The sequence below is a fragment of the Ursus arctos genome, unplaced genomic scaffold (genome assembly GCF_023065955.2).
Source record: "Ursus arctos isolate Adak ecotype North America unplaced genomic scaffold, UrsArc2.0 scaffold_21, whole genome shotgun sequence".
In the NCBI taxonomy this organism is placed as follows: domain Eukaryota; kingdom Metazoa; phylum Chordata; class Mammalia; order Carnivora; family Ursidae; genus Ursus; species Ursus arctos.
Window position 1 is genome coordinate 51,334,996 of NW_026622886.1, and position 27,792 is coordinate 51,362,787.

The 27,792-nt window shown below is 39.4% G+C and overlaps 2 protein-coding genes and 1 pseudogene across 2 annotated transcripts; 2 read left to right on the forward strand and 1 right to left on the reverse strand.

Moving 5' to 3' along the window:
* The first annotated feature begins 7,513 nt into the window (after positions 1-7,513).
* Positions 7,514-8,440, forward strand: LOC113255928 (olfactory receptor 6C4). The gene has a single exon (XM_026499634.3). The coding sequence runs from the start codon at positions 7,514-7,516 to the stop codon at positions 8,438-8,440; it is 927 nt and encodes a 308-aa protein (XP_026355419.2).
* Positions 8,441-19,545: 11,105 nt separating this feature from the next.
* Positions 19,546-20,481, reverse strand: LOC125281359 (olfactory receptor 6C2-like). Its single transcript, XM_048214616.2, has one exon. It carries the CDS (start codon positions 20,479-20,481, stop codon positions 19,546-19,548), a length of 936 nt encoding a protein of 311 aa, XP_048070573.2.
* A 5,928-nt stretch (positions 20,482-26,409) lies between these two features.
* On the forward strand, positions 26,410-27,213 carry LOC113249870 (60S ribosomal protein L7a-like; annotated as a pseudogene).
* Positions 27,214-27,792: the final 579 nt, after the last annotated feature.

Here is a 27,792-nt window from a genome sequence, read left to right on the forward strand (position 1 = left end):
TCTTCCATAAATGGTGCTGGGAAAATTGGACAGCTACATGCAAAAGAATGAAACTTGACCACTATCTCACACCATACACAAAAATAAACTCCGAATGGATGAAAGACCTCGATGTGAGACAGGAATCCATCAAAATTCTAGAGGAGAACATAGGCAACAACCTCTACGACATCGGCCAAAGCAACCTTTTTCATGACACATCCCCAAAGGCAAGAGAAACAAAAGATAAAATGAATTTATGGGACTTCATCAAGATTAAAAGTTTCTGCACAGCCAAGGAAACAGTCAGAAAAACTAAGAGGCAGCCCACGGAATGGAAGAATATATTTGCAAATGACACTACAGATAAAGGACTGGTATCCAAGATCTACAAAGAACTTCTCAAACTCAATACACGAGAAACAAATAAACAAATCAAAAAATGGGCAGAAGATATGAACAGACACTTTTCCAATGAAGACATACAAATGGCTAACAGACACATGAAAAAATGTTCAAAATCATTAGCCATCAAGGAAATTCAAATCAAAACCACACTGAGATACCACCTTACGCCAGTTAGAATGGCAAAAATAGACAAGGCAAGAAACAACAATTGTTGAAGAGGATGTGGAGAAAGGGGATCCCTCCTACATTGTTGGTGGGAATGCAAGTTGGTACAGCCACTCTGGAAAACAGTGTGGAGGTCCCTTAAAAAGTTAAAAATTGAGCTACCCTATGATCCAGCCATTGCACTATTGGGTATTTACCCCAAAGATACAGACGTAGTGAAGAGAAGGGCCATATGCACCCCAATGTTCATAGCAGCAATGTCCACAATAGCTAAATCGTGGAAGGAGGCGAGATGCCCTTCAACAGATGACTGCATTAAGAAGTTGTGGTCCATATATACAATGGAATATTACTCAGCTATCAGAAAGACCGAGTTCTCAACATTTGCTACAACATGGACGGCACTGGAGGAGATAATGCTAAGTGAAATAAGTCAAGCAGAGAAAGACAACTATCATATGATTTCTCTCATCTATGGAACATAAGAACTAGGATGATCGGTAGGGGAAGAAGGGATAAAGAAAGGGGGGTAATCACAAGGGGGAATGAAACATGAGAGACTATGGACTATGAGAAACAAACTGAGGACTTCAGAGGGGAGGGGAGTGGGGGAATGGGATAGACGGGTGATGGGTAGTAAGGAGGGCACGTATTGCATGGTGCACTGGGTGTTATACACAACTAATGAATCATCGAGCCTTACATTGGAAACCGGGGATGTACTGTATGGTGACTAACATAATATAATAAAAAATCATTAAAAAAAAAAAAAAAGAAAGGTGAATACCTACCATTTGCATCAACATGGGTGGAACTGGAGTATTATGCTAAGTGAAACAAGTCAATCAGAAAAAGACAATTATTATATGATTTCACTCATATGTGGAGTAGCGCAGAGAATCACAGGGGAAAGGAGGAAAAACTGAATGGGAAGAAATCAGAGAGGGAGACAAAACATGAGAGACTCTTGACTCTGCAGGGTTGAAGAAGGGAAGGGGTGAAGGAATGGGGTAACTGAGTGATGGGCATTAAGGAGGGCACATGATCTGATGAGCACTGGGTGTTATATGCAACTAATGAATCATTGATCACTACATCAAAAACTAATGATGTACTATACGTTGGCTAATTGAGTTTAAAGTAAAAAAGAAAGAAAGAAAAGAAAAAAAAAGAAAAAAGAAAACAAAGTGTCTTAGATTTCCTGGTCAGCATTAATAATGTAAGTTTCAGCAGGGCGTTGCATGTCCCTGAGGCAATGCCTGTGACTCCCAGGATTCTGAGCAAAATGAGCACAATTGGCAGGAAAAGAGCACGCTGGTGTTGAGACTGAGGGAAATTCTGTTGCACAAAAAAGTACAAAGAATACAGGTGATATGAGGAAGAAGGCCTGGGAGTGGGATATGAGTGGGGTATATAAAAATGAAACCAAAGGCCTAACACAAGTCAGTCTTTTGACAGAAACATCTTGTATAGAGAGGTTTCTATTTAAAAGATGCCGGTAAGCCCTGTGATCAGGACAAAGCAAGGGTCCTAAGTGTCAGAAGTTGAGCGTAACTAAGGTTGCTGATGGCAGTGAGAGTCAGTGAGCAGACCATGTACTTTTCCGTAATTCAGCAAGGTTTCTTTAAGGAAGACTTTAGGGCACTCTGTAAGGCCTGCAGCTTGAGGTTGGTAAAGGGGGTGGGGAGGAAAAGGTGTGGAGTTGAACCGAATGCCTTTTCAAGGGCCCAGCATTGTGTACTTTGAGAAATGAAGTAAATGCCTAGATCATTATCAGTAATGTCTGGAACTCTGAAGGGAATAAGAAGTGTCTTATTGAAGCCCGTGTTATGGCTTAAATGATAGCATGTCTAGAACGACAGATGAGTAATATTCCCTTCTAAGTGTCCACCATGGTCAGAAAATAGTAAGTATCCTCTGCAGAGGGAGTCAGTGACCCCATAAAATCTATTTGCCATTGGTTAATGGATAGTCCCCAGGGAAATGAGCCTCCTCAACTGTATAGACGGTGGCACATTTTCCCACGTACGGTACATGAGTTAGTCACTACGTTATTCATGGCTGAGGAGGACAGTCCCTTACATTCTTCTCAGGACCTCAGGGCAGTGGCTTCTCTGTGGCCTGATATTTCACAGGCCCACTAGTCCAAAGTTAGATCAGATCTGAGGCTGTGCCAATATGTGTCTCAGAAATCAAAGCCAATTTATCTGCTTGTGCATTGCAATGAGCCCCTGAAAACTGAATTCTTGTATGTGGAGAATATGTGTGGCCTTGATTTGTATTTTGGGTTTCTGGGAGGCAAGAAATTCCCAAAGTTCTTTTCCCCAACAGAGAGGGAGGAACACCTTAGATAAGGAATTGTTGTTGCTGCCATTAGTCAGACCAGATGACCATACCATTGACAAAGGCCTAGGGTCTATAAAAAGGTGCAGAAGGGACCAAGTGTTGGCCAGGACACCCTCTAGTGCTAAGATAACTGCTGACCCATGGTTCCCATCTTTGATTAGGGATGTTCCAGTTAGGAAATGGAATGCAGCAGCTCTTCAGTATACTCTATCATGCATGACAGTGCTGCTGACACCTATACCAACTACAAACTCCCTTTCCTATCATTCTGTTAATCCCAGTGGAGTCCCTAGGTAGCCAATGGATACAAGAGAGGAGTGACCTCTAGGCACTATTGCATCTAGCAAAGAACTGATAACCTACAGGTGGGATATGACCGAAAGCCCAGTTTGGCTCCATAAGCAGCATTTTCCTTTTCCTAATGAGGCCTCTATGGCCATGCCAAGTTTGTGGAGTACTGCCTCAATGACCAAAGGCACAATGGGCAACTGGGTTCAGGGAATCACAAGTTCAGGACCTGTGAAAGCATTCATCTCAAGAAGAGCCCACCATACAACCAACAGTTGCCATCCCAATGGTGTGTTGATTCAGCCAAGGAACACAGCTTCATGCCCTAGAAGACCATGAACAATTTATGGCCACTGTGGCGGATCTGGAAACTCTAGAAGGAATGCAAAGAGGTTGTTGAATCCTCTACAATGAAGGAACTTCTGGGGGAACACCAATGGGAGTGTCTATTTTACTGCAATTTAGACAGACTCTAGAGCCTTTTGTCATTGGATGGTCCATTCAAAGTGAGCCAATTGTGAGTAACAGCACAATGAATTTAAATAAAATTTGTACATGAAGAAGATATCACCTCTGAAACCCAAATAAACACAGTAAATGTTGAGTCTACTTTTTTTGTTTTTTTATTTTTTAATCTTTATTCTGTTGTATTAGTCACCATACAGTATATCCCCAGTATTTGATGCAATGTTCCATGATTCATTATTTGCGTATAACACCCAGTGCACCATACAATATGTGCCCTCCTTAATACCCATCACCAGCCTATCCCAATCCCCCGCCCCCCTCCCCTCTGAAGCCCTCAGTTTGTTTCCAGAGTCCACAGTCCCTCATGGTTCATTCCCCCTTCTGTTTACCCCCTCCCTTCATTCTTCCCTTCCTTCTCCTACCGAGTCTACTGTAAAGTAGTAACTGCTGATGTCAGTGAAGAGTTGGTTCCTTACTGCATTAGATGTGGATCATTCCTGGGCTAACAAGTAATGTCCAGAGATTTTACTGAAATAGCAGTGCCTTGAATTTTGCAAGATTCAATGGGCTACCTGATTGGAAAGTTTGAATTACCTTCCAGGAGGATGTTATCAATATAATGTCATACCTATGTTCTTAGAATAAGTTGAACATGGCTAAGATCTATAAAGGTATCGGCACTGGCAAGGCTCCCCAAATATCCCATGGGGGGTGAGTGAAAATCTATCATTCCTTCAAAGGTAAAGAACTACTCATAGAGCAGAACATATCAGCCAAATCTATAACGGTAAAATATTTTCCAGTTGCTGATTCCTATTAATTTTAGTAAAATTAGGTATGCAGATCTTAATGGAGGCTATGAAGGCATTAAGGTTCTGGTAACTCACTGTGAAGTGAATTCATCTACTTCAGGTTTGAGCACTGGCCAAACTGCATCATTAAAGGGAAAGATAATAGGAAGATTGAGTAGACCAGGCACACCAATCCCCAGGGATCTCGCTCCATTGCTCTTAACTGCAAACCTCATGTCTGTGACACATTCTCTCATGGAACCCATATCATGGTCTGTCTGGACCTTCTCTCCTCAGCCATATGTTTACAACTTGTTCTCAAAGTTGTCAACAATTGAGATTCATGTGAAGCTTTTAAACTTAAGTCCACAGGGCATGTTTAGCTTCTTCAGGAAATTGATCCCCATGGGCCTGTTCTCAAAAGAGCAGATAAACCCTGTGTCACTCTGCCTAACACAGAGATTGCAGAGAAGCCCAAACCCTGCCTTCTGACTTCAACATAATCTCCCTGAGAACAAAAATATTAAGGAATTGTCCATCTATCAAAGTCTACTTCTCTGATTCTATCATTGCTGGGATAGGGATTACTTGTTTATTTGTTTTTCTTTTTTATTATATATGTGAGGGACTGTGTCCCTCTGGAACTATGATTGGATTCTGGTTTGGATTCATAGAATGGAAGGTAATACACGTCCTCGGTAAGCCCCACACACTCGGGTACTTTCATTAAGAAAAGAGTACAAAGTTTACATGTGGAATCTAAGAAACAAACCCACAAAACAAAACACAAAGTGACTCATAGATACAAGAATGAACTGATGGGAAAGAACGATTACCCAACATTTGCAGCAACGTGGACGGGACTGGAGGAGATTATGCTAAGTGAAATACGTCAAGCAGAGAAAGACAATTATCATATGGTTTCACTCATTTATGGAACATAAGAAATAGCAGGAAGATCGGTAGGAGGAGAAAGGGAAGAATGAAGGGGGGGTAAACAGAAGGGGGAATGAACCATGAGAGACTCTGGACTCTGGGAAACAAACTGAGGGGAAGGGGGTGGGGGATTGGGATAGGCCGGTGATGGGTATTAAGGAGGGCACATATTGCATGGAGCACTGGGTGTTATATGCAGACAATGAATCATGGAACATTGCATCAAAAACTAGGGATGTACTATATGGTGACTAAGATAACATAATAAAAAATTTAAAAATAAATAAAAATAAAAAGAATGAACTGATGATTACCAGAGTGGGGAAAAGCTGGGATGAGAGAAGCAAAATAGGTGAAGGGGATTATGAGGTACAAACTTCAGTTATAAAATAAATAAATCACAGGGATATAATGTACAGCATAAGTGATAATCAGTAATGCTGTGATAACTTTTATGGTGGCAGATAGTAACTAGACCTGTTTTGGTGACCATTTCATAATGCATAGAAATATCAAATCACTATGCTGCACACCTGAAATTAATGTAATATTGTATTTCAATTATAATTCAATTTCTTAAAATAAGAAAATATAGTCATCTATGGCTAATGACTCCTACAACAAAGGGAGAGAGAGAGATGGGTAGAATGTTGATGGGAAGCCAACAGACAACATATTAAATTTGATACTACTCAGAGACTCACATGGCCCATCTTACTTTTTATTTACCTCTTAGGAACAGGCAAACATCCCACCACAGTCATTCAGATTGTCAAGGATGTGAGCACTGGATGTTTTTAAAGTCACTGATGTTATTATTCTATAAATGTGGGTCATGAAGTCAACCAATTGTGAAAATCGGGATGAAAATGCAGTACTTGCCAAAGACCACAGGTTAGTACAAACAGGGAAGGGGGGTTGAAGGAGAATCCAGGTCAAAGTTTAATATCACCTCATGCCTCCAACAGTTGCGTGGAATAATGGGGAGATTGACAAAAATGATTCTGAAGATATGATTTTTTTCTAACCCGTATGCATGTGAATTAGAGGGACCTTTCTATTCCCTTTGCCTCTGAATGAGAAAAATTGAAAAATGCACAAAGGACACCACTGACAAAGCTTCCTTCCTTGGGGATTACAGATTTATCTACAAAGGACTCTTCTTGTCAGAAACATGAATGTCCCTTTTCCTGGTTTCTACAAGCCAAGAATAGAGAACAAGAACGTTTGAGGCATGATAAACTGTCATCCTTAATTTGTCTTGAGGACACTGTAGACTTTGAGCAAAATCCACTCTGAGGTGCTGCCTGTGGATATTTCAAAATCTCTATTCTCAGAGATCTATCCCAAATCTACCTACAAGACTTTGAACACAGCAGAAAAACATAAGAAAATGCTAATTATTATGATTTATGGATACCAGTGCCTTGTTCAGGTAGTCAAAAATGCTCACAATACGAGATCATACTGAACCAAAGATCTTAAAGGCCTATTACAAATTTATGCTTCCAAAGAAATAGGGGTGCACGAAAAAAATCACTGACGCATCAAAACCTTCAACCATATCCATGTGATGACTGTCCTGGTGGTTGCTGAAACAAGGGAGTTAGAGGTTTGGACAATAATGGAGGTGAGGATCTATGGCAGACAGCCAGTGAAACGTCAAATACTGCAGGGAAGGGAGAAGAGCACGAGCAGGGGAAAGGGAAGCACAGAAAACAGAATCTGATAGAAATAGTTCCACCAAAAGCACAGAAGTATGAGAAATTAACAGAGTCAGAGGAAAATAACTTCAATGCGGAGATTTCGTAAACACTTTGGGATTAAAGGATAGGTTCGAAATGTTACTCTTCTGAAAAAAATGTGAGTAATTATTCTGTAATAGAGTCTGGAAAATGTCCGTGAATACGTCAACTTGGGAAATTAAAAACACTTTAGGAATAAGGTCATTCACATAGAAGACGATTGGGCTTCCATAGAGCCAAGTCCAGGGCAACACGATGCTGGTTTAGGTCAACTGCATGGGGATTAATATATGACATGACTCACTAGGATCAGCTTTGTCTCTCCTACCTAAGAAATGTGAGTTTTCATCATTCACCTCTTTCCTTTAGATCTCCAAGAGGTCAATAATGAAAAACAGGACGTTTACTGAGTTTATTCTGCTGGGCTTCACCAATCAACCTGAGGTCCAGGCTGTGATATGCATCTTTCTGTTCCTCACCTACGTGATAAGTGTCCTAGGAAATCTGACTATCATCATTCTCACTCTAATAGACCCTCACCTCCAGAACCCCATGTATTTCTTCCTCCGGAATTTCTCCTTCTTAGAAATTTCCTTCACATCCATTTTTATTCCCAGATTTCTGACCAGCGTGACAACAGGAAATAAAGTCATCAGTTTTGCTGGATGCTTGATTCAATATTTTTTTGCTATATTCCTGGGGGCAACAGAGTTTTACCTCTTGGCTTCTATGTCCTATGACCGCTATGTTGCCATCTGCAAACCCCTGCATTACCTGACCATCATGAGCAACAGGGTCTGCATACAACTCGTGTTCTGCTCCTGGCTGGGAGGATTCCTAGCTATCTTACCCCCAATCATCCTGATGAGCCAGGTGGATTTCTGTGCCTCCAATGTTCTGAATCACTATTACTGTGACTATGGGCCCCTTCTGGAGCTGGCCTGTTCAGACACAAGCCTCCTAGAAGTGATGGTCATCTTCCTGGCGGTTGTGACTCTGGTGGTTACTCTGGTGCTGGTGACATTTTCTTACACATTCATTATCAGGACCATTCTGAGGATCCCTTCTGCCCAGCAAAGGACAAAGGCTTTTTCCACTTGTTCCTCCCACGTGATTGTCGTCTCCCTCTCTTATGGCAGCTGCATGTTTATGTACATCAATCCCTCTGCAAAAGAAGAAGGTGCCTTCAACAAAGGAATAGCTGTGCTCATTACCTCAATTACTCCCTTGTTAAACCCCTTCATTTACACTCTAAGAAATCAGCAAGTGAAGCAAGCATTCAAGGACACCATCAAAAAGATTGTGAAGCTTTAAAAGACAATACATTTCCGTGAAAAATAGATTTCACTTGCTAAATGTGTATTGAGTGTCTCCTATGTTTCAAATGCTGAACTGGCCCTTGAGGATAAATATATGAATGACATATGTCCTAAGTTAAGGAATCTGCAGCCTACTAAGACAGAAAGGTGTTAAACTGTAAATTCATGTAGTAAGTTTACAAAAAATAAAAGAACATGGTTAAGTGCTGTTAAGGAGGAAAAATGAGAATCCATAAAAAGAACAGTAGGAGGGAATTAACTATTTTCCAGAAATGACTTGAAATTTAAGAGGCAAACATATTGCTTATTTAGAAGAGTGGAAAGATAAGGATTCAGAGTGAGACAGAGAGGCCATGATGAAGGTATTTTTTAATTACAGACTATGGAGTTTCATCTTTCAGTTGACATTGGTGAGTCCAGAGAAGTTTTAAGAAAGGAAGTTATATTATCAGCATCATTTTGAAGGAAATCCGGCATTGGCATTGTTCTTCCTCATGGAGCCGTGGAGACTATGCTTTGGACAAAGTGTCAATAATTTTGATTCTCCTCCCCTTTATCATTCATCTTTCAATTGTAGCCATTACAAATTTCATCCTTCCCTAAAGGAAAATTAAAAGGCTATACATGTAGTCCACTTCTCTTCAAATGAGGTGAAAACCCCCAAGATTTTATCAACTTACATTCTCTAGAAGTTGTGGTTAGAAGACCTTCTAGAGCCAAGGTAAAAAGCCTCCTACTTCTACAAAGGATCTATTGTTGCTTTTCTAGCTGGGATCTTTTTAGATTAATGGCTCAGATCTCCCAATCTCTCTCTTTTGTAGTTTCTGGTGATTTCTTTTTCTATTGTAATTTTATTTTCATCTGTTTGTTTACTTTTGCTAGATACTAGAAAGGACAAATTTTGTGATATGACTCCATTCTTTTAACTTTTCCCCAAGTTTTTGTTTTTGTTTATAACATAAGCCATGGATACCTGTTTCATAAACTAAAAATGAATATAAAGTATTAATATGGATTTATATTTAGAATGTTCCAAATTATGAGCCTTAAGCAACCAAATAGGACTACCGTACCAAGAACTCTACACATGGATTCAAGGTAACCACAGCTTGAATATGAACTGGTGGTAGGGCCTCAACTTCAAAGGAACTGAAAACAGTTTTTGGAAACCTGAGTACTTGCACATAGCTTAGTAATATCCTAATACACTACAGATTGTTCATTACCATTTGAGGTACAAGTGGAGCATCATCTGGTGTGTCCATGTGTTTTATATGTGGTAACATTGTTGAGTGGAATGATGCTTCTTGGGCATTTAAGAAACAAGCTGTATTGGACTGGTTAGGAGACAAAATTTCCAGAACCACAGAAAATATTGAAGAGTGCATGTTATTTAAAATAAAAGGTCTTATATGTAAAGTCATTGTTATTATGAATATCTGGGATTCTTTGGTGGCTAAGCTAGAGATTAGTGCTGATTTTTAATTTATTACAAATTGTTGGGGAACACCATCAAAAAGACATGACCCCAGCAATTGACTGGTGAGCTGAACCTGGTACTTGGAGGCTCCCTCCCCTATCTTTGAAATGTGGGTTCCACTTGCCTTTCCTGCTCCCAGGGGCTGCTCAAAGGACACAGCCTTGGGATGTGGTGTTGACAAGACCTGCATGGTATACATGACTGAATCCAGTTACGGCCTCTTTATAAACTCTTAAGACACAGTGGGTGGGTACAGGGATCCATTCATCTTGCTGCTGCCCAAGACAAGCCTCATATGTAAGTTCCCTTTGCTTATTAAAACTGCCACTACCCACCTAGAGTGCCCTCTTCTTTCTTCCATCTCTCCCTGTGCTCTGAGTACGAGGGCCATTTCAGATTTCACCCAGGAAGCTTCCAAGAGGGTTACAAACCAACACAAGTTCACTGAGCTATCAACTGATATAGAGATGTTCTTAAATAGCCATATTTCAATCATTAAGTTCACCCAAATCCACATTTCTACTACAATCTGTGCTGAAGTAGAACACAGTGCCACATACTGGTCAAAAATAGAGGCTCTAGTTCAAATCCCAGATTCCCAACCTTCTACAAGAGTTGCCTTGGGATTGTTATTTGACCTCTTCTCAAACTCTAAAATGTGGATAGTAATCATATCTATCAAATACAATAGTTTTGAGCATTAAATGAGATAATAAGTGTAAAACATTTTAAAAGCCAATACTTAAGTGTTTAATAAGTGATACCCATTATAACAGTATGAACAACAACCTTCTCAAGAAACTGGGGCTTAATTAGTATGAATAGATAGTAAATTTATTGGCTTAAAATAATGGGATTATAAACATGTTGGCCATTCTACTTGAAATCCCTCTGCAGCAAGGCCAACTTATTCACATCTCTCTTATGTCCAGTCGCATCCTTCGGTAGCCAGATCGATGAAGGTCTTATGCACTCTTCACATAACACCAATCAGAACATTTGGCAGGAATTATTAGAGCTGACTACATCAACTCCATGTGCCCTGGAGATCTCTAAATATGCTGAGATAAGGAAGGAGGGTACTTGGTGTAAGTCAAAGTTTAAGAACACTAAGCAGGGCTTCACCCAGCCTTCATAATATAAGCATTTACAAATTAATTAGGGAGGGAACACATCAGCTTCTAAATGAACTTGTCAAAAAAAAAAAAGACAGGTCATGCACTTATGAAACTGTTCACTAAACTGGCTTTATGCTGGCACTTTTGGAATGTAATCCAAGTCACAGATAAGCAAAGAAATGAGTTTACTGATTCTGTGGCTGAGTCTGAGAATGTTCAATTTCTAAATGTTGAGTTGGTGGGCTTTATCCTTCCTGTCACCACTGTAGACAAGAATCAAAAGAAGGGTGCCTGGATGGCTCAGTCAACTGAGCATCTGACTCTTGGTTTCTGCTCTGGTCATGCTCTCAGGATAGTGGGATTGAGCCCCGAGTCAGGCTCTGCACTGAGCATCGAGTCTCCTTGGGATTCTCCCTTTGCCACTCCCCCACCCCTCTCTTACATACATGATCTCTCATTCTAGAATAAAATAAAACTAGGTGCTCCTGGGTGGCCTAGTCAGTTAAGCGGCTGACTTTCACTCAGTTCACTATCCCCAGAGTCCTGGGATTGAGCCCCACATGGGGCTCCTTGCTCAGCAGAGTCTCTGCTTCTGCCCTGCCTGGCACTCCCCTTGCTTATGTTTGCTCTCTCCCTCTCTGTCAAATAAATAAAATCTTTTAAAAACTAAAATTTAATTTGACTTAATTCAATTTAAATTTAAATTATTTCTTAAAAAGAATCAAAAGAAACAGTTTTAGCTACTAACATTCTCAGGATAACATTAGAGCCGTGCTAGAGCGAGGAGACAATAAAAACAAGTGCTGCCACACTTCAGCACCATTTCCTCTATCCTCTCTCCCTAAAGCCCCAAAGATTATGGACTACGGATTACAAATTGAAACAGTATTCTCCCAATGCTGCTCCTTGCAAAATGTTTAAAACAGAATTCATGGGGCACCTGGGTGGCTCAGTTGGTTAAGCGCCTGACTTGATTTGGGCTCAGGTCATGATCTTAGGGTCATGAGATCAAGTCCCATGTCCAGCTCCATGGCAGGTGTGGAGCCTAAGATTCTCTCTCTCTCTCTTCCTTGCCCCTCCCCTACCTTGGGCGTGTATGCACACGCACGCTTTCTCTATCTCTTTTTCTCACAAATAAATAAAAAGAAAAGAAAAGAAAAAAAGTATTTTTTAAGATGACAGTTTAGGAAGGAACAGTTCTATAATGACTTGGGCTATCTGGCCTGAGGATCGTCCTTGTCATTCCTTTAAGTTATCCAGAAGGTCACAAACCAGGGCTTAAGCTTCTGTTCATATGCATCACTAGACAGTAGAGCTAATGCTATACAGAGGTCATGAGTTCAGAAGCCAAAACAACCACCCATCTTAGGAATATATCCACTGAGAGAGAGGGGCAAGATTACACACCAGATAACATATGATGCAAAGATGAATTACTGGAACAGAAGCAGCAAGAATTTAAAATAAGTATAATTTGGGACGTCTGGGGAGCTTAGTTGGGTAAGCATCTGCCTTTGGCTCAGGTCATGATCTCAGGGTCCTGGGATCAAGCCCAAGCCCCATGTCAGGTTCCTTGCTCGGCAGGGAGTCTGCTTCTCTGTCTCCTTCTGCCCTTCCCCGCACTCGTGCTCTCTCTTCCTTGCGCTCTCTCTCTTTCAAATAAATAAAATCTTAAAAAAAATAAAATAAGTATAATGTCCTAAAAAAGATAAGAATGATATTGGCAAAATGAAGGACAAAACATTATAAAAATAACCAGGTAAAAATAGTGCTGGAAACCACAATAAATGAAATAAAGAATAAAACAATGAGGCTAATATTGGAGAGATAAAACCAAAACAAAAATGGTGAGCTGGATCAGCTCTGATGTGGTCTCCCATAAAGCAACAGAAAACAATAAGGAGATTAGACATAGAAATAGGTAGTTAGATATATAGGCACCAAAAGACAAGTGCAGATACCAAAATAAAAATATATAATGAGAGTTACAGGTAAAGAGAAGGTGGGGAGAGAAGGCAATAATAACATATTTCGTATAATAGAGAAGGATGGATATTTCTAAGTATGCTGAAATGGGATTGATAAAGAAAACATACACCTTAAGAAATCAGACACTTAAATATGATGGTAAACTAGAAGAACACCTCAAACAGCTTGCCACACAAAGAACAAATATGAAAGCACTTAAAAGAAATACTCAAATAAGAGGATAAATAAACCCAGAAGGATGATGCAAATAATATGAAACATAAAAATGATAATATAATTTATATTAATCATATAAAGTACATTATTATCTTTTTATTTTTTATTATGTTCATTTAGCCAGCATATAGTACATCATTAGTTTTTGATGTAGTGTTCAACGATTCGTTAGTTGTGTATAACACCCAGGGCCCAAGACCTATAAAGAACTTACCAAACTCAACACCCAAAAAACATTTTTATCTTTTTAGAAAGTATTAGTCAAAGAATAAAAGAAAGAAAATCTATATGCATAACCAGAACTAAAATTCTAGAAAACATGTACATGATGGGTTGTGAAGATAGACCAAAATAACATACAGAAAGATAATATACTTGTTATGATCCAAAGAAATAGAATTGTATATGTTTAAGGATTCAATAGATGGAGGGGCGCCTGGGTGGCTCAGTCGTTAAGCGTCTGCCTTCGGCTCAGGGCGTGATCCCAGAGTCCTGGGATCGAGCCCCACATCGGGCTCCTCCGCTGGGAGCCTGCGTCTTCCTCTCCCACTCCCCTGCTGTGTTCCCTCTCTCGCTGGCTGTCTATCTCTGTCAAATAAAGAAATAAAATCTTTAAAAAAATAAAAGAAATCAATAGATGGAAATGAACACAGATGAATCTTAAAATATCCATGCTAAGAATGAAGTAGAATTTATAACTTTTAATCAACAAACTAAGAAGTATCCCTCCATCCCTCTAATGAGAGATAGGAAATAGTTGAAAAGTAATAACAAAATAAATGGAATAAGAACAAGATGGCAGAAATCAGTCTTACTATAATAGTAATTATAAAAAGAATACATCAGTGAACCCCATGATGAAAAAGATACAGATCCTCAAACTGGATTACAAACAAAAATAAATAAATGCAGCAATGTGTTGTATATAAGAGACACACTTAAAGTGACAGGATATTAAAAAGTTGAAAATAAAATGAATAAGTGACCATCATTTACATGGCAGAATAGGTTTTCTTTTTTTTTTAAGATTTTATTTATTTATTTATTTGACAGAGAGAGACAGCCAGCGAGAGGGAACACAGCAGGGGGAGTGGGAGAGGAAGAAGCAGGCTCCCAGCAGAGGAGCCTGATGTGGGGCTCGATCCCAGAACGCTGGGATCGCGCCCTGAGCCAAAGGCAGACGCTTAACGACTGTGCCACCCAGGCGCCCGCAGAATAGGTTTTCTACCATCTTCCCCCCACCAAAGAATATCAAGTTTGAAAATCACCACAGAAAAGAGTACCTTTGTGGAAGTCTGAAAGTCCAGTGGGGAAATGCCAGCTGACTATTGAAGGGGAAAAAAAATCTGAGATTGAAAGCACTGAAGAAAGGAGAAGGAATAGTTCCACTTTGGCCATATCATCCCTCCCCCAAAGGGGGCACACCTCAATGCCAAAAGAGACCTGGTAGGCCCATAATTTTTCATATGGAGGAACATAGGACTGCATGAATGAGCACCCAGCTCCCCCATCTGTGTGAGAATTGCCAGAGAGGCACATTTCTTTCTCACCCCATCCAGAACACTGAGTCATAAACTGCATGACTGAGGATCAGTGAACAGCTTGGGCTCAGAATGGAACGTGTGGGAGCAATATGGATTCTACTAACCACTTTGAGGACTCATGAGGAACCCCACCCTGGAGAGCTGGGGATGCCTCACCTTCAGATCCCCTCAACTGATCCATGGGCATCCCAAATGCTTTACAAGCTTCAACCACACACCTTCGCACTTTGTGGCCAGCTCCCAGTGTGTGCCCCTAAGAGTAGTAAGAATGAGCCTTTGCAAATGGCTACTCAGCACGTGCAGAAATCTGGCCTAACCTTACAGGATGGGGACAAAACACACAAGCTTGGAGAGGTGGAAAAAAACTGCCAACCAAGAAAAGTTGTCCTTCAGAAATGAAGGAGAGATAAGGACGTTACCTTATAGCAAGACTAAATCATGAAGAAATAGAAAACATGAACAGACCAATAACTAGTAAAGAGATTGAACTGGTAATCAAAACTTTCCCAACAAAGATATGCTAAATTTAAAGACAAATCATAATTAAGTGATGTGTTATCAGATAAATTATAAAGTAGTGGTAAAATTAAAATAAGCAGGAAGATAATAGACAAAAATACCTATAATATTAATTATAAGACTGCTATTTTACCAAGAATATAAATTTTACTTTAATATATTCTGGTAACTATGAGTAAGAATTAGAAATAGCACTACAGTTCTACAGAAAAAGCTAGAGGTTAATATTAAAGTTCCAGAAAATTGCTTAAAAAAAGACATTTTAATCAAAATGCAAAATGTCCTTCCTATTTGTATTCTAAGGCAGTTGTTCGCTTGAATGTAACCAATGTATGAAATGGGGTTAGAGATAAAGTGTTATTTTGGCACTGTATTTTTATAAAAGCCAATATTTCCTACCATATACCCCTAAGGAGAAACCTGGACGTCATTCATCACCATGAATAAATGACAGGTAAACACGCTCTAAATAACAATAAACAAACAAACAAAGAAGACCCACGGCTGAGTGTAGGCAGCCCATGAAATCATTTGCATGATTTTCTTCAGCGCTCGTTTTCCCAGGTTTTTAATCAATACAGTAATTTCTTTCACCCCTCCTGTCCCTCACTGACTCAACATTAACTACATAGCTGTACCAAAGAGGTTCATGAGGCTCCCAGTGTGTGCATTTATCCCAACACCACTCTCCCACTAGTAGGGCAGTTTCTCCTTGGGAACATCCCATCCAAACAGTAGAAATATTGTACATACGTAAGACATCTACTTCCAAAATACATTCAGCAGCATCAGTGACAACTACTTGGACATATGAAATGTTCATCAAATATTTTGACTATCAGCCTATTGCTAGATGGCTTAATGACAAAATATACAAATGTCAACTGTGGATGGTCTGAAATGTCAATACAATGACAGTTCAATTTCAAGGGTGAGACAATTGTTGACTGATTATCCTAAATCATGCAACTTCACTTCTACCACACTCTCACAATCTAAAGCAAGTCAGAGGTCCAGCCAAGTTAAAGGGGAGAAGAATTTACATCCCTGGATGGAGAAATTGACATTGAAGAATTTGAAACAGTCTTTAATCCACCATAGCCGTGAATCTGAAAATGCCTCTAAGCTCAAAAATAGCTACATACAATCAGCTCATCCTTCAATATTTCTACCTTTTCCAGAATCTTGGGCCTTCTGATCCTCATGGTTTGCGCAGCAATCTGATGACTTTAATCCAGTGATTGGGTGCTCTATTTGGCTTTTTCAGTTGTTCTGTGAACAATTACTCAGAGGCAGAAATGTATCAATAATTGTTAAAGCTTATATTAAAATACCTCTCTGTACTGCTAAGGGTTTTGCCAGTTGTTTTTATCATGATTTTAATACATTCAGGTAGGAAGGAACAAGGAATTTTATTATATTCTTATATTAGATTCCAACTCCTGACCTCACTCCACATCTACAAACTGGTCCTTGGCATTCTATTATAAGCAAGAGCACTCCCTTCTCTTCAACTTAGAATTGCTCCATTGATTGCTTATGTATATGGATTCATGAACTTCTAATTTTCAACAGCTGAGAGCTCATTGCTGTACTTCATAATTATGGTGCTCAAACTGCCCCACATTTTGTCTCTTGTATGAGTTCCTCATATATTTTCAGCGATCCATTCTGGGAGAGGAATAGTAATACCACAGTCTGAGCAGATGAGACTGGATCTTCTGAGTTCAAACAACTGGACATCATCTATGTAATGAAAACTCTGGACATCAGAGGGCAGAGGCACTCACCATAAATCTTGACCCACCCACTGCTTGCAAATGGAGTTTGTCTCATTAGCACGTCTCTACCTATGACAGAGAACTGCACAGTGCAATGTCTTTGACACTTTACGAGCATACACAGGACAAGAAGGAACACATGAATTTCATTATGCATACAATAATGAAAGTTACAATGAGTGTATACTGAATCAGTGAGAGGCTTCATGCATAAGGTCACTTGAACCTTTTTTGTCACTGTGAGTATTGCCTAATTTTATCAGTTGAATTCAGGCACTCTTTTTCTCTAAAACAGACCAACGTGTTTTAGCACTTGTGCACTATGGTTTATAACAGCTGCCAGAAAGTCGTGGCATCCCCAGCTGGGAGCTCAGAAAGTACAGGAGATGGGAAAGGATACCCAGGGAGCATGGAAATGGCCAGACCGGCAGAAAGGTTTTCTTTTCTTTCACTTTTCTCCCCAGGGTCAGTGCCACCTCCTCCTCTACACATCTCTCACTGTCAGGAAAGCCCTGGAGCTCAGGGGCTCTTTCATTTTGCCCCTACACATGCCATCATGGCTTTGCCCCACAGCACTGAAAATGTTCTGCCAACCTCCACCCAATGCTTCCTTCCCCAAAGGATTGGGGAAGGTGAAACTTGGTTCCTTGTAGCAAACAGATTTATAAAAATGTCTATCTCTTCTCTTCCCCAAAGTTTCCCAGCATACTTGGCCCTTTTATTTAAAGCAGCTGAGATCAAGAAAGAAAAATCCTTCATTGACACCCAGGGGTGGCCTAGAATGTGATTAATCTTCAGCCTATACCTACTGACGAGACCAACCTTCCAATGATTCGGAACACTCATAATCCCCAAAAACAGAGGATAGAGCTCTAGACAATGGAGAGATGGTAATGAAGAAAAAGTAGTTACACTTGTGGAAAGCATAGCATAACATACACAGATGCTGAATCACTACACTGTACACCTGACACTAATACAATGTTGTGTGTCAACTATACTCAAACAACAAAAAATTTTAATAAAAAATAAAAGGCTAACACTTTTCCTACACCCTATTTCAGTTAAAAATTGCTGTGTAACAAGTCACCCCAAATCTTTGCATCTTAAAACATAAATTTATTATTGTCCATGATTCTAGAGGCTGACTGGGATCAGGTGGGTGGTTCTCACTTGGTTCCATCATTTAGTTGCAATCAGATAGTAATTGGCATTGGATGATAAGAAGGCTGGTGTGGAGTTTATCTAAGATGGCTTCTTCAATCCTGTGTCTGACGCCACAGCTGGAATGGCTGGAAGAGATGGGCTGACCAGGCATCTCTCTATGGTCTCTCCATGGGGCTAGCTTAGGCTTCTTCACTGCATGGCAATATCAAGGTATTCAAACTTTTCACATGGCACCTGGATTCCCCCAGGGCATGTGTTCCAAAAAAAGAAGCTTCTCGTGCAACTTCCCTTATACCACATTCTCATGATCAAAAGCAAGTTACTGACCCAGCCAAGTGAAAAAAGAGAGGAAGGAATTTATATCCTGTAATGGAGAAAATGACATTGATCCACTACAAATGATGTAATCCACCACAGCCATGAATCTGAAAATGCCTCTAAGGGCAGAATTAACTACATACAATCAGTTCAAGCTTCAAAAGTTCTACCTTTTGCAGTCTTTGCTCTCTGATCTTCATTAGTTCACCAGCAATCTGATGCTTTAAGCCAATGCTTTTGGTGTTGTACCTGGCTTTCCTGGGAGTTCTTAGAACAATTACTGGTGGAGGAAGAAATCAATCGATAAACTCTAACAACTAGAAAATTACACTTCTTTGTATTGTTGGGGTTTTGCCAGTTGTTTTGTCATCATCTTCAATACATTCACATAGAAAAGGAAAGGGAATATAATTATGTTCCTAATTTTGTACACATGCACATACTGTTTATTTTGAGATGGCATTGACAAGCCTGAAGTGAAGATAAAGGCTGCTTTACATCCTGAAAATCAGCATAGTTATCCCCTTGAAGAGGGAAGACACTTCAAAACAGATTGCAGTGCAAGGAGGGGAAAGCAGTAACGTGTCCAGAATAGTTTTGACATGAAAAACTAATAACTAATGAACATTAAAGATGACTTAAGTCGAGCTGATTGAATTCAGGTTAGAAGGAGATATAATGGGTTGTAAAGAAGTAAAGAAGTGCCCATTTCATAATACTGGGTCCTTCAGCACTCTTTATTAGATGTTCTTCCAAACTTTCTTTAATGCCTGTCAAAACTTGCCATTCTCAATGGCTTCAATTTCAATCCATATTCTGAGCATATATCTTTTATTTTTTTATGTAGTAATATTTTTATTATATTATTTTAGTCACCATACAGTATATCCCTAGTTTTTGATGTAAAGTTCCACGATTCATTACTTGCATATATGAGGATATATCTTTTAATTTGAGTTCCCGGTCTACTATTTCTTTGAATGAAATACGAATCTTTTGAGAACATCACGGAGAGACTGCTTTACTTGTTTATTTCTCAGGGTATAAATGAAGGGGTTCAACATAGGGGCAACAGATATAGTGAGTAGAGAAACTGCCTTATTAATGGCCACTTCATCCTTAACTGAAGGTTTGACATACATAAATATGCAGCTGCCATAGGTCATGGAAACCACAATCATGTGGGAAGAACAGGTGGAAAAGGCTTTTTTCCTTTGCTGGACAGAGGGTAATCTTAGAATTGTCCTAATGATGTATATGTATGACAGAACTATACACACAAGGGTCATTATGAAGGTCAACACAGCACAGATGACAACCAGCTGTTCTATGAACCAAGTATCTGAACATGAATTCTTCAGTATTGGAGAAGCATCACAATAAAAATGGTCAATAACAGAGTCACAGAATTCCAGGTGGAGACTCAAACCAAGGGGTGGAATGATAATCAATAAGCCAGATACCCAACAACAGAGGATGAGATCCCTGCAGACTCTACTGCTCATGATGGTCACGTAATGCAGGGGTTTGCAGATGGCCACGTAGCGGTCGTAGGACATCACAGCCAGGAGAAAAAATTCTGTAGCTCCAAAGAGGACAATAAAAAAGATTTGGCTGAAGCAAGCCTTGACGGTGATGGTTCTGTCCCCACTTGATATGATGTACAGGTATGGGGGGACACAGGCAGTTGTGAATGAGATTTCTAAGAAAGAGAAATTTTGAAGAAAAAAATACATAGCTGTTTTTAAATGAGAATCCACCAAGGTGAGAGAAATTATGGTCAGATTCCCAATTACACTTAATATATATGTGATAAACAGAAAGATAAAAACCAAAATCTCTAGCTGTGGGTCATCTGTCAAACCCAGTAAGATGAACGTTGTTACTGCTGAATGGTTTCTCATCACTGGCTTCATACCACTGCCCAATCTTCACGTAAAAGTCACAGAAAATGGATCTGAGGAGCAATGTCAAAATATGACAGGATCAATAGTGACTATAAACAACAATTAAACCTAGTCGCATGCTGTGCCTGGTATAACCGGAAAACTGGTCTTTCATGAGGTGATGACCTCAGCCCCACTGAAGGTACCACAGGGAAGCAAACCCAGTTTGTCCAGTTTCAAAACCTATATTTGTCATCTACTACATGAACTACGTTGGACAAGTAAGTCATTTAACCAATCTGTGCTCCCAATTTCCTCCTCTGTAAGATGGGGTAATGATAATACTGCATCTTCGAGTTACTATGGGGTCTAAATGAGATAAACCAGGTACATGCTTATAATAGTACCAAGGAAATAATAAGCAGTGTACAGATATTACTTTTTTATTTTCTGAAGCCAATCTCTGATCACCTCAAGAAGACATTTCGCTCTTCAGGTAGCAGCTCTCCCTCTCTGTTTTTCACACCATTAATTTCTTCCCCTTTCTAGATTAATATCACCAGCACACAAATGTGCTCTGGTATGCCCTTATATAATTACTTTAAGTCCTTTCCATTAGGGAGTGACATTTCCACCATATACTTTTAATAGAGTTTCATATAGTTGTTGTGTAGTTTTGCCTTTTGTGAAGATTTTAATATGAATACTCAAAACAAAATCAACTTAAGTCAATGAAGACAGGAAGGAGGACCTACAACTGAAACCTGGATTGAAAAAAATCAACAAATTTTAATCTCAAATGAATACCATAACCATACCAGTGGGGAAAAGAAAGGACTAATGCAAGTTCCGATGAATACATACAACTGTATTGTCTCAGTCTTAGTCTGAAAAGAGGATAGGAAGAAATGTGAACAAATCCGGAACTCTTTTTAGTACACTTGTTTTTTCTAGTAGTATGGATGAAACCGTGCTGAAACTATTTTAGATTTATTATAGGACTGAGTAATGAGAACATGCTGATTGTCAGAGTTTTCAACAAGGAATTAGAAAGATACTAATATGGATTGGGGAAAAGGCAAAAAAGAATCCTAAATGGATGGACTGGAATGGGAGGTTTCGTATATAAAGATATATATACATTTTTATATATGCTTATGTGAATGTGCCCATGTATATTTGTATACTGTATTATACATGTATATGCTTGCTTGTATTTTTTAGCCCACTAAAATGGCTAAGTAAAAAGATACCCCAATAGCACTGAGCTCATTCTAGAGCCCCAAAATGAAATGAACCAGTGTCCCCTTAAAAAATGGCTGATTCAGGACTGATTCAGGACTGAAACAGAGTAAGTACAGGTGAGCATGCAACATCTTGCTATGCCAAAAGTAAGGAAATCCTCAAACAATGGGGTTTGTAACAAGGTCCACTGAAACCAGCTTGACGGAGGTCTCACTGACAAAATGTGTGACAATTTGAGCACCATAATTAGTAAGTACAGCAATGAATTATAAGCATTGAAAACTAAGAATTTATGAGTCCAAACATATAAGCAGTCAATGGATCACGTATAAATTGATAGGAAGGGAGAACTCTTGTTCACAGTAGAATGCCAAGGACCACCCAGTAGCTGTGGAGCAAGAGCTTGAGTTGGAAATCAGATTTTGGCAATCACTACAACAATGACTGAATCAGGCAAAAACCATCGAGAGATGCAAAATCAGGGGGAAAGTTTTGTTGAGGAATAGAAAACTTGTATGTTCTTTAAGTGTATTCATATAATTGCTTATTAGTTACCAAAAAAACATAATGACTACACAATGGAGAAATTGGACAACTTGACCTGGTGATCAGATGTGTCACCCTGAAAATAACCATACCATCTATATAGTACTCTGAGAATGAATAACTTGAATTGAATCAGGAGAAAACATCAGGGAAACCAAACTGAAAAATTCCTTTGAAAACGGAAGGAAACTATATTCTACAAAAATGTGCACCTCAAAAAAAATAAAATAAAATATACGGGCTGTGGAAATATTAAAAACAAAGAAGGCTAAAGAATCATAAAAATTAAATGCAATGCCTTAAGGAAAACAAAAGCAAAAATGAACTTTTGGGACTTCATCAAGATAAAAAGCTTCTGCACAGCCAAGGAAATAGTCAACAACACAAAGAGGCAACCCACAGAATGGCAGAAGATATTTGCAAATGACACTATAGATAAAGGGCTGGTATCAAAGATCTATAAAGAACTTCTCAAACTCAATACCCAAGAAACAAATAATCAAATCAAAAAATGGGCAGAAGATATGAACAGACACTTTTCCAAGGGAGACATACGAATGGCTAATAGACACATGAAAAAATGTTCAACATCATTATCCATCAGGGAAATTCAAATCAAAACCACATTGAGATACCACATTACACCAGTTAGAGTGGCAAAAATTGACAAGGTAGGAAACAACAAATGGTGGAGAGGATGTGGAGAAAGAGGATCCGATCCCTCTTACACTGTTGGTGAGAATGCAAGCTGGTACATCCACTTTGGAAAACAGTGTGGAGGTTCCTCAAAAAGTTAAAAATACAGCTACCTTATGATCCAGCAATTGCACTATTGTGTATTTACCCCAAAGATACAGGTGTAGTGAAAAGAGGGGCCATATGCACCCCAATGTTCATAGCAGCAATGTCCACAACAGCCAAACTGTGGAAAGAGCCAAGATGCCCTTGAACAGACATAAGGATAAAGAAGATGTAGTCCATATATACAATGGAATATTACTCGGACATCAGAAAGGATGATTGCCCAACATTTGCATCAACATGGATGAAAATGGAGGAGATTATGCTAAGTGAAGTAAGTCAACCAGAAAAGACAATTATCATATGGTTTCACTTATTTGTGGAACATAAGGAATAGCAGGGAGGACATTAGGAGAAGGAAGGGAAAAATGAAGGGGAGGAAGGTGGGGGGGGGAGATGAACCATGGGAGACTAGGGACTCCGGGAAACAAAATGAGGGTTTTAGAGGGGAAGCGGGTGGGGGGATGGGCTAGCCCAGTGATGGGTATTAAGGAGTGTACGTATTGCATGGAGCACTGGGTGTTATACACAAACAATGACTCATGGAACACTACATCAAAAACTAATGATGTACTGTATGGTGACTAACATAACATAATAATATTTTTTTTAAAAAAGGAAAATACTAAACGCATAAATAAAATAAATAAATAATAAATAAGTGCAATGCCTGACCTAATTTGGATAGTGTATAGAAGGGAGAAAAATTCAATCAAGGATATTATTGGTCAGGAACAAAGTTGAAGTACGGATGGCAAATTTGATAAAATTATTGTTTTGGTGTTAAATTCACTGAAGTCAATAACATTACTGTGGATTTGCAAGTAAAAATCTTATTCTTAAGACATCACACCAAAGTACATAGGGATACAATAGTAAAGGGCCATAATATCTGTATTTTAACCACAAATGTGTCTTAAAAAGTATTATGAAGAGAGACAGAGAGCAAATAATAAAGTAAATAGGATAAAAGATTAACAATGTGTGCCTTTGATATTCATGGGTTTTGGTACTACTCCTAATTGTGCAAGTTTTCTATAAGCTTGAAATTATATCCAAATAAAATGTTAAAATTAAAGACAGGTCCTCACACTGTCTATTACTATTCATCTATCAGCTGAAAGAGAGGGAAAAATACACACACACACACACACACACACACACACACACACACAGAGATGGCCCTTGAAAAACAGAGAGGTTAGAAGCACCAACACGCTGCACAGTCAAAAATCTATATATAACTTTTGACTTCCCCAAAATTTAACTACTTCTAACATACTGTTGACCAGAAGCCTTACCAATAATGGTCAATCGACACATATTTTGCATATTGTATGTATTATATACTGTACTGTTGCAATAAAGTAAGCTAGAGAAAAATGGTTAAGAAAATCATAAGGAAGAGAAAATTCAATTACAGTACTCTACTGTGTTTATCAAAAAAGAAAAAAACATCTCCACATAAGTGGACCCGCACAGTTCAGATCTGTGTTGTTTAAGGGGCAACTGCAGGGGCACCTGGGTGGCACAGCTGTTAAGCGTCTGCCTTCAGCTCAGGGCGTGATCCCGGCGTTCTGGGATCGAGCCCCACATCAGGCTCCTCCGCTGTGAGCCTGCTTCTTCCTCTCCCACTCCCCCTGCTTGTGTTCCCTCTCTCGCTGGCTGTCTCTCTCTCTGTCAAATAAATAAATAAATAAAATCTTTTTTTAAAAAAAAAAAGGGGGGGGGCAACTGCAGCATCTTATTATACTGAAATACATTTCTAATCCAACAAAAGCTCACCAGCACCAACATACTAGACAAAACCCCCACATCTCTCTCTGAATTGATTTCTCTGTTTACCCTCTTGCCCCCACTCAGCTACTCTTGCCTACATGGCAGCTGGAGGGACTTTTTTTAAATGTAATTCGTCCACGTCCATCCCTAACTTAAAATGCAACAATAGCTTCCTATCATCCACAGAACAAAGCCTATGCCATAGCCTACCAGTCATTTATAATCCCCACTGTCTTTGACCACATCCTGGTTATCTGGCTTTCTCTCTGATCCTCAAGGCAGCCCTACTTTGGCTTCTGCATATGCTGAGCCGTCTGCCTACATTGTTCTTCTGTCAGGACACTCCCAGATACATCTTGTCACTGCGGGTTCAACTCAAATGTCATCTGCTTCTAGGACTTACCCCTGACCACCAAATTTGGTGAGACTCCCCACCACCTGTTCACTCTCATTTACACCTGCCTTTTTAAATGTCTTTCTAATAATCAACACATTCCAAAATTATGTCTTCCCCTCCCTTAAAACCAACTATAATATAAGTGCCACTTGGGAAAGGAACTTAAACATCTTATATTCTCCTTTATATCCAGCACTAAATATAGTGCCTGTCACAGAGCTTTGCATGACAAATTTTGATGAATTTACCCTTTCACAACCAGAATCATTTAAACAGATATATTAAATATAAATAAAGAAATGAATCTCTACAGTCGATTTTTCACATTAGTGAAAAAGGATGAGGATGTATTTTGGAGAAAGTGGGCAAAAGATACCCTTTCATGAGATGCTTTTTGCCAACATCTATTAAATTATATTTTTAATGGACTGGTCATATCCACTCTGTTGAGGAAAAATGACCATATGTTCCAGATTTTTCCTCCATATTATTGATGTTCTCCTTAATATAATTTATACCTCATCAGTATATCTATCAATTTGGTAAGAAGACCAAAGGCCAACTACACAGTCACTCAGGGTCTGAACAAAAGCAACATAATTGTTGTCCTGAAACGCCTAATTGATTACATGATTTAGTCAACTCTTTGCTACCTTCAGTCAATGTTCTAGGTCTCTGTTCTCTAATACAGTAGCCATTAGCCACATATGATTTTTTTTTAGCATTCAAGTGGCCTGGATACTTTTTTTTTTTTAACTAGTTTCAGAAGTAGAATTTAATGATCTATCACTTGCATATAACACCCAGTGCTGATTACATCCAGAGCCCTCCTTAATGCCCATCACCCAATTATCCCTTCCCCCCACCAACCTCCCCTCCAGCAACCCACAGTTTGTTTCCTACCGTTCAGCATCTCTTATGGTTTGCCTCCCTCTCAATTTTCATCTTATTTTATTGTTCCTTCCCTCCCCCTATGTTAATCTGTTTTGTTTCTTAAATTCCACATATGACGAAATCATATGGTATTTGTCCTTCTCTGACAAATTTCGCTTAGCATAATACCCTCTAGTTCCATCCACGTCATTAAAAATGGCAAGATTACATTCTTTTTGATTAGCCACGTGTGAATTATTATCGAACACTTAAAATGTGGCTGGTCTGGCTCTCTCCTTCAGCCATCTAAGATGCCAAAAGGAAAGAAGGCGAAGGTAAACAAGGTGGCCCCAGCCCCTGCTATCATGAAGAAACAGGAAGCCAAGGGGTGGTCAATCCCCTGTTTGAGAAAAGGCCCAAGAATTTTGGCATCAGACAGGACATCTAGCCCAAAAGGGACTTCACCTGCTTTGTCAAATGCCTCCGTTACAACAGACTGCAGCAGCTAAGGGCTATTTTCTATAAACATCTAAAAGTACCTCCTGTGATTAACCAAGTCACCCAGCTCTTAGACCATCAAACAGCTATTCAACTGCTTAAGCTGGCCCACAAACACAGACAAGAGACAAAGCAAGAGAAGAAGCAGAGATGGTTGGCTCAGGCGGAGAGGAAAGCTGCCGGCAAAGGGGACGTCCCCACTGAGAGGTCGCCACTCCTTCAGGCTGGCGTTAATACTGTCACCACCTTGGTGGAAAACAAGAAGGCTCAGATGGTAGTGATTGCACATGCTATTGACCCCATCGAGCTGGTCGTCGTCCTGCCTGCCCTATGTCATAAGACGGGGGTTCCCTACTGCATTATCAAGGGGAAGGCCACGCTGCAGCATCTGGTCCACAGGAAGACCTGCACCACTGTCACCTTCATACAGGTTAACTCAGTGGACAAAAGAGCCCTGGGTAAGCAGGTGGAAGCTATCGGGACCAATGACTGACAGATGCAATGAAATCCACTGTCACTGGGGAGGCAACACCCTGGGTCCAAAGTCCATGGCTCTCATTGCCAAGTTGGAAAAGGCAAAGATTAAAGAACTGGCCACCAAACTGGGTTGAGTGAATGCTGTTGAATTTTCTGTACATAAAAGTAATAGAAGGTTATCTTTCAAAACAAAAAAAATGTAACTGGTCTGGATGACATATGCAGCAACTATAAAATATACATAACATTTAGAAGATTTAATAAGAAAACAATATAAAATATCTCACTAATAATTTTATTATGGATACACCCTGAAATTATAATATTCTGATATACTGAGATAGAGAAAATATATAATTAAAAATAATTTTGCTTGTTTCTTACACTTTTGTAAATGGTACTATTGGAAAATTTTGAATTGCAAATGTGGCTTACATTGTATTTATATTGGCTGAAGTTGTTATAATATTTCATGTCTTCTCCCACTAGAAAATAAAAAAAGGATCCCCATAAGACCCAATTAGTTTGGCATCTAAATACCTTTCTCTGGTTTTTTATTATTCCCAACAATTATCCCTAAAATGCATGTTTCCTGCATCAAGGATATGAAGCTTCCTTTACCTTTGTGAAATGAGTGAACAGTATCAGTTCCCACTAAGTAGAGATCCCCAATATAATGCCAAGGTTGCAGATATTATAACAAAGAGGTGCGT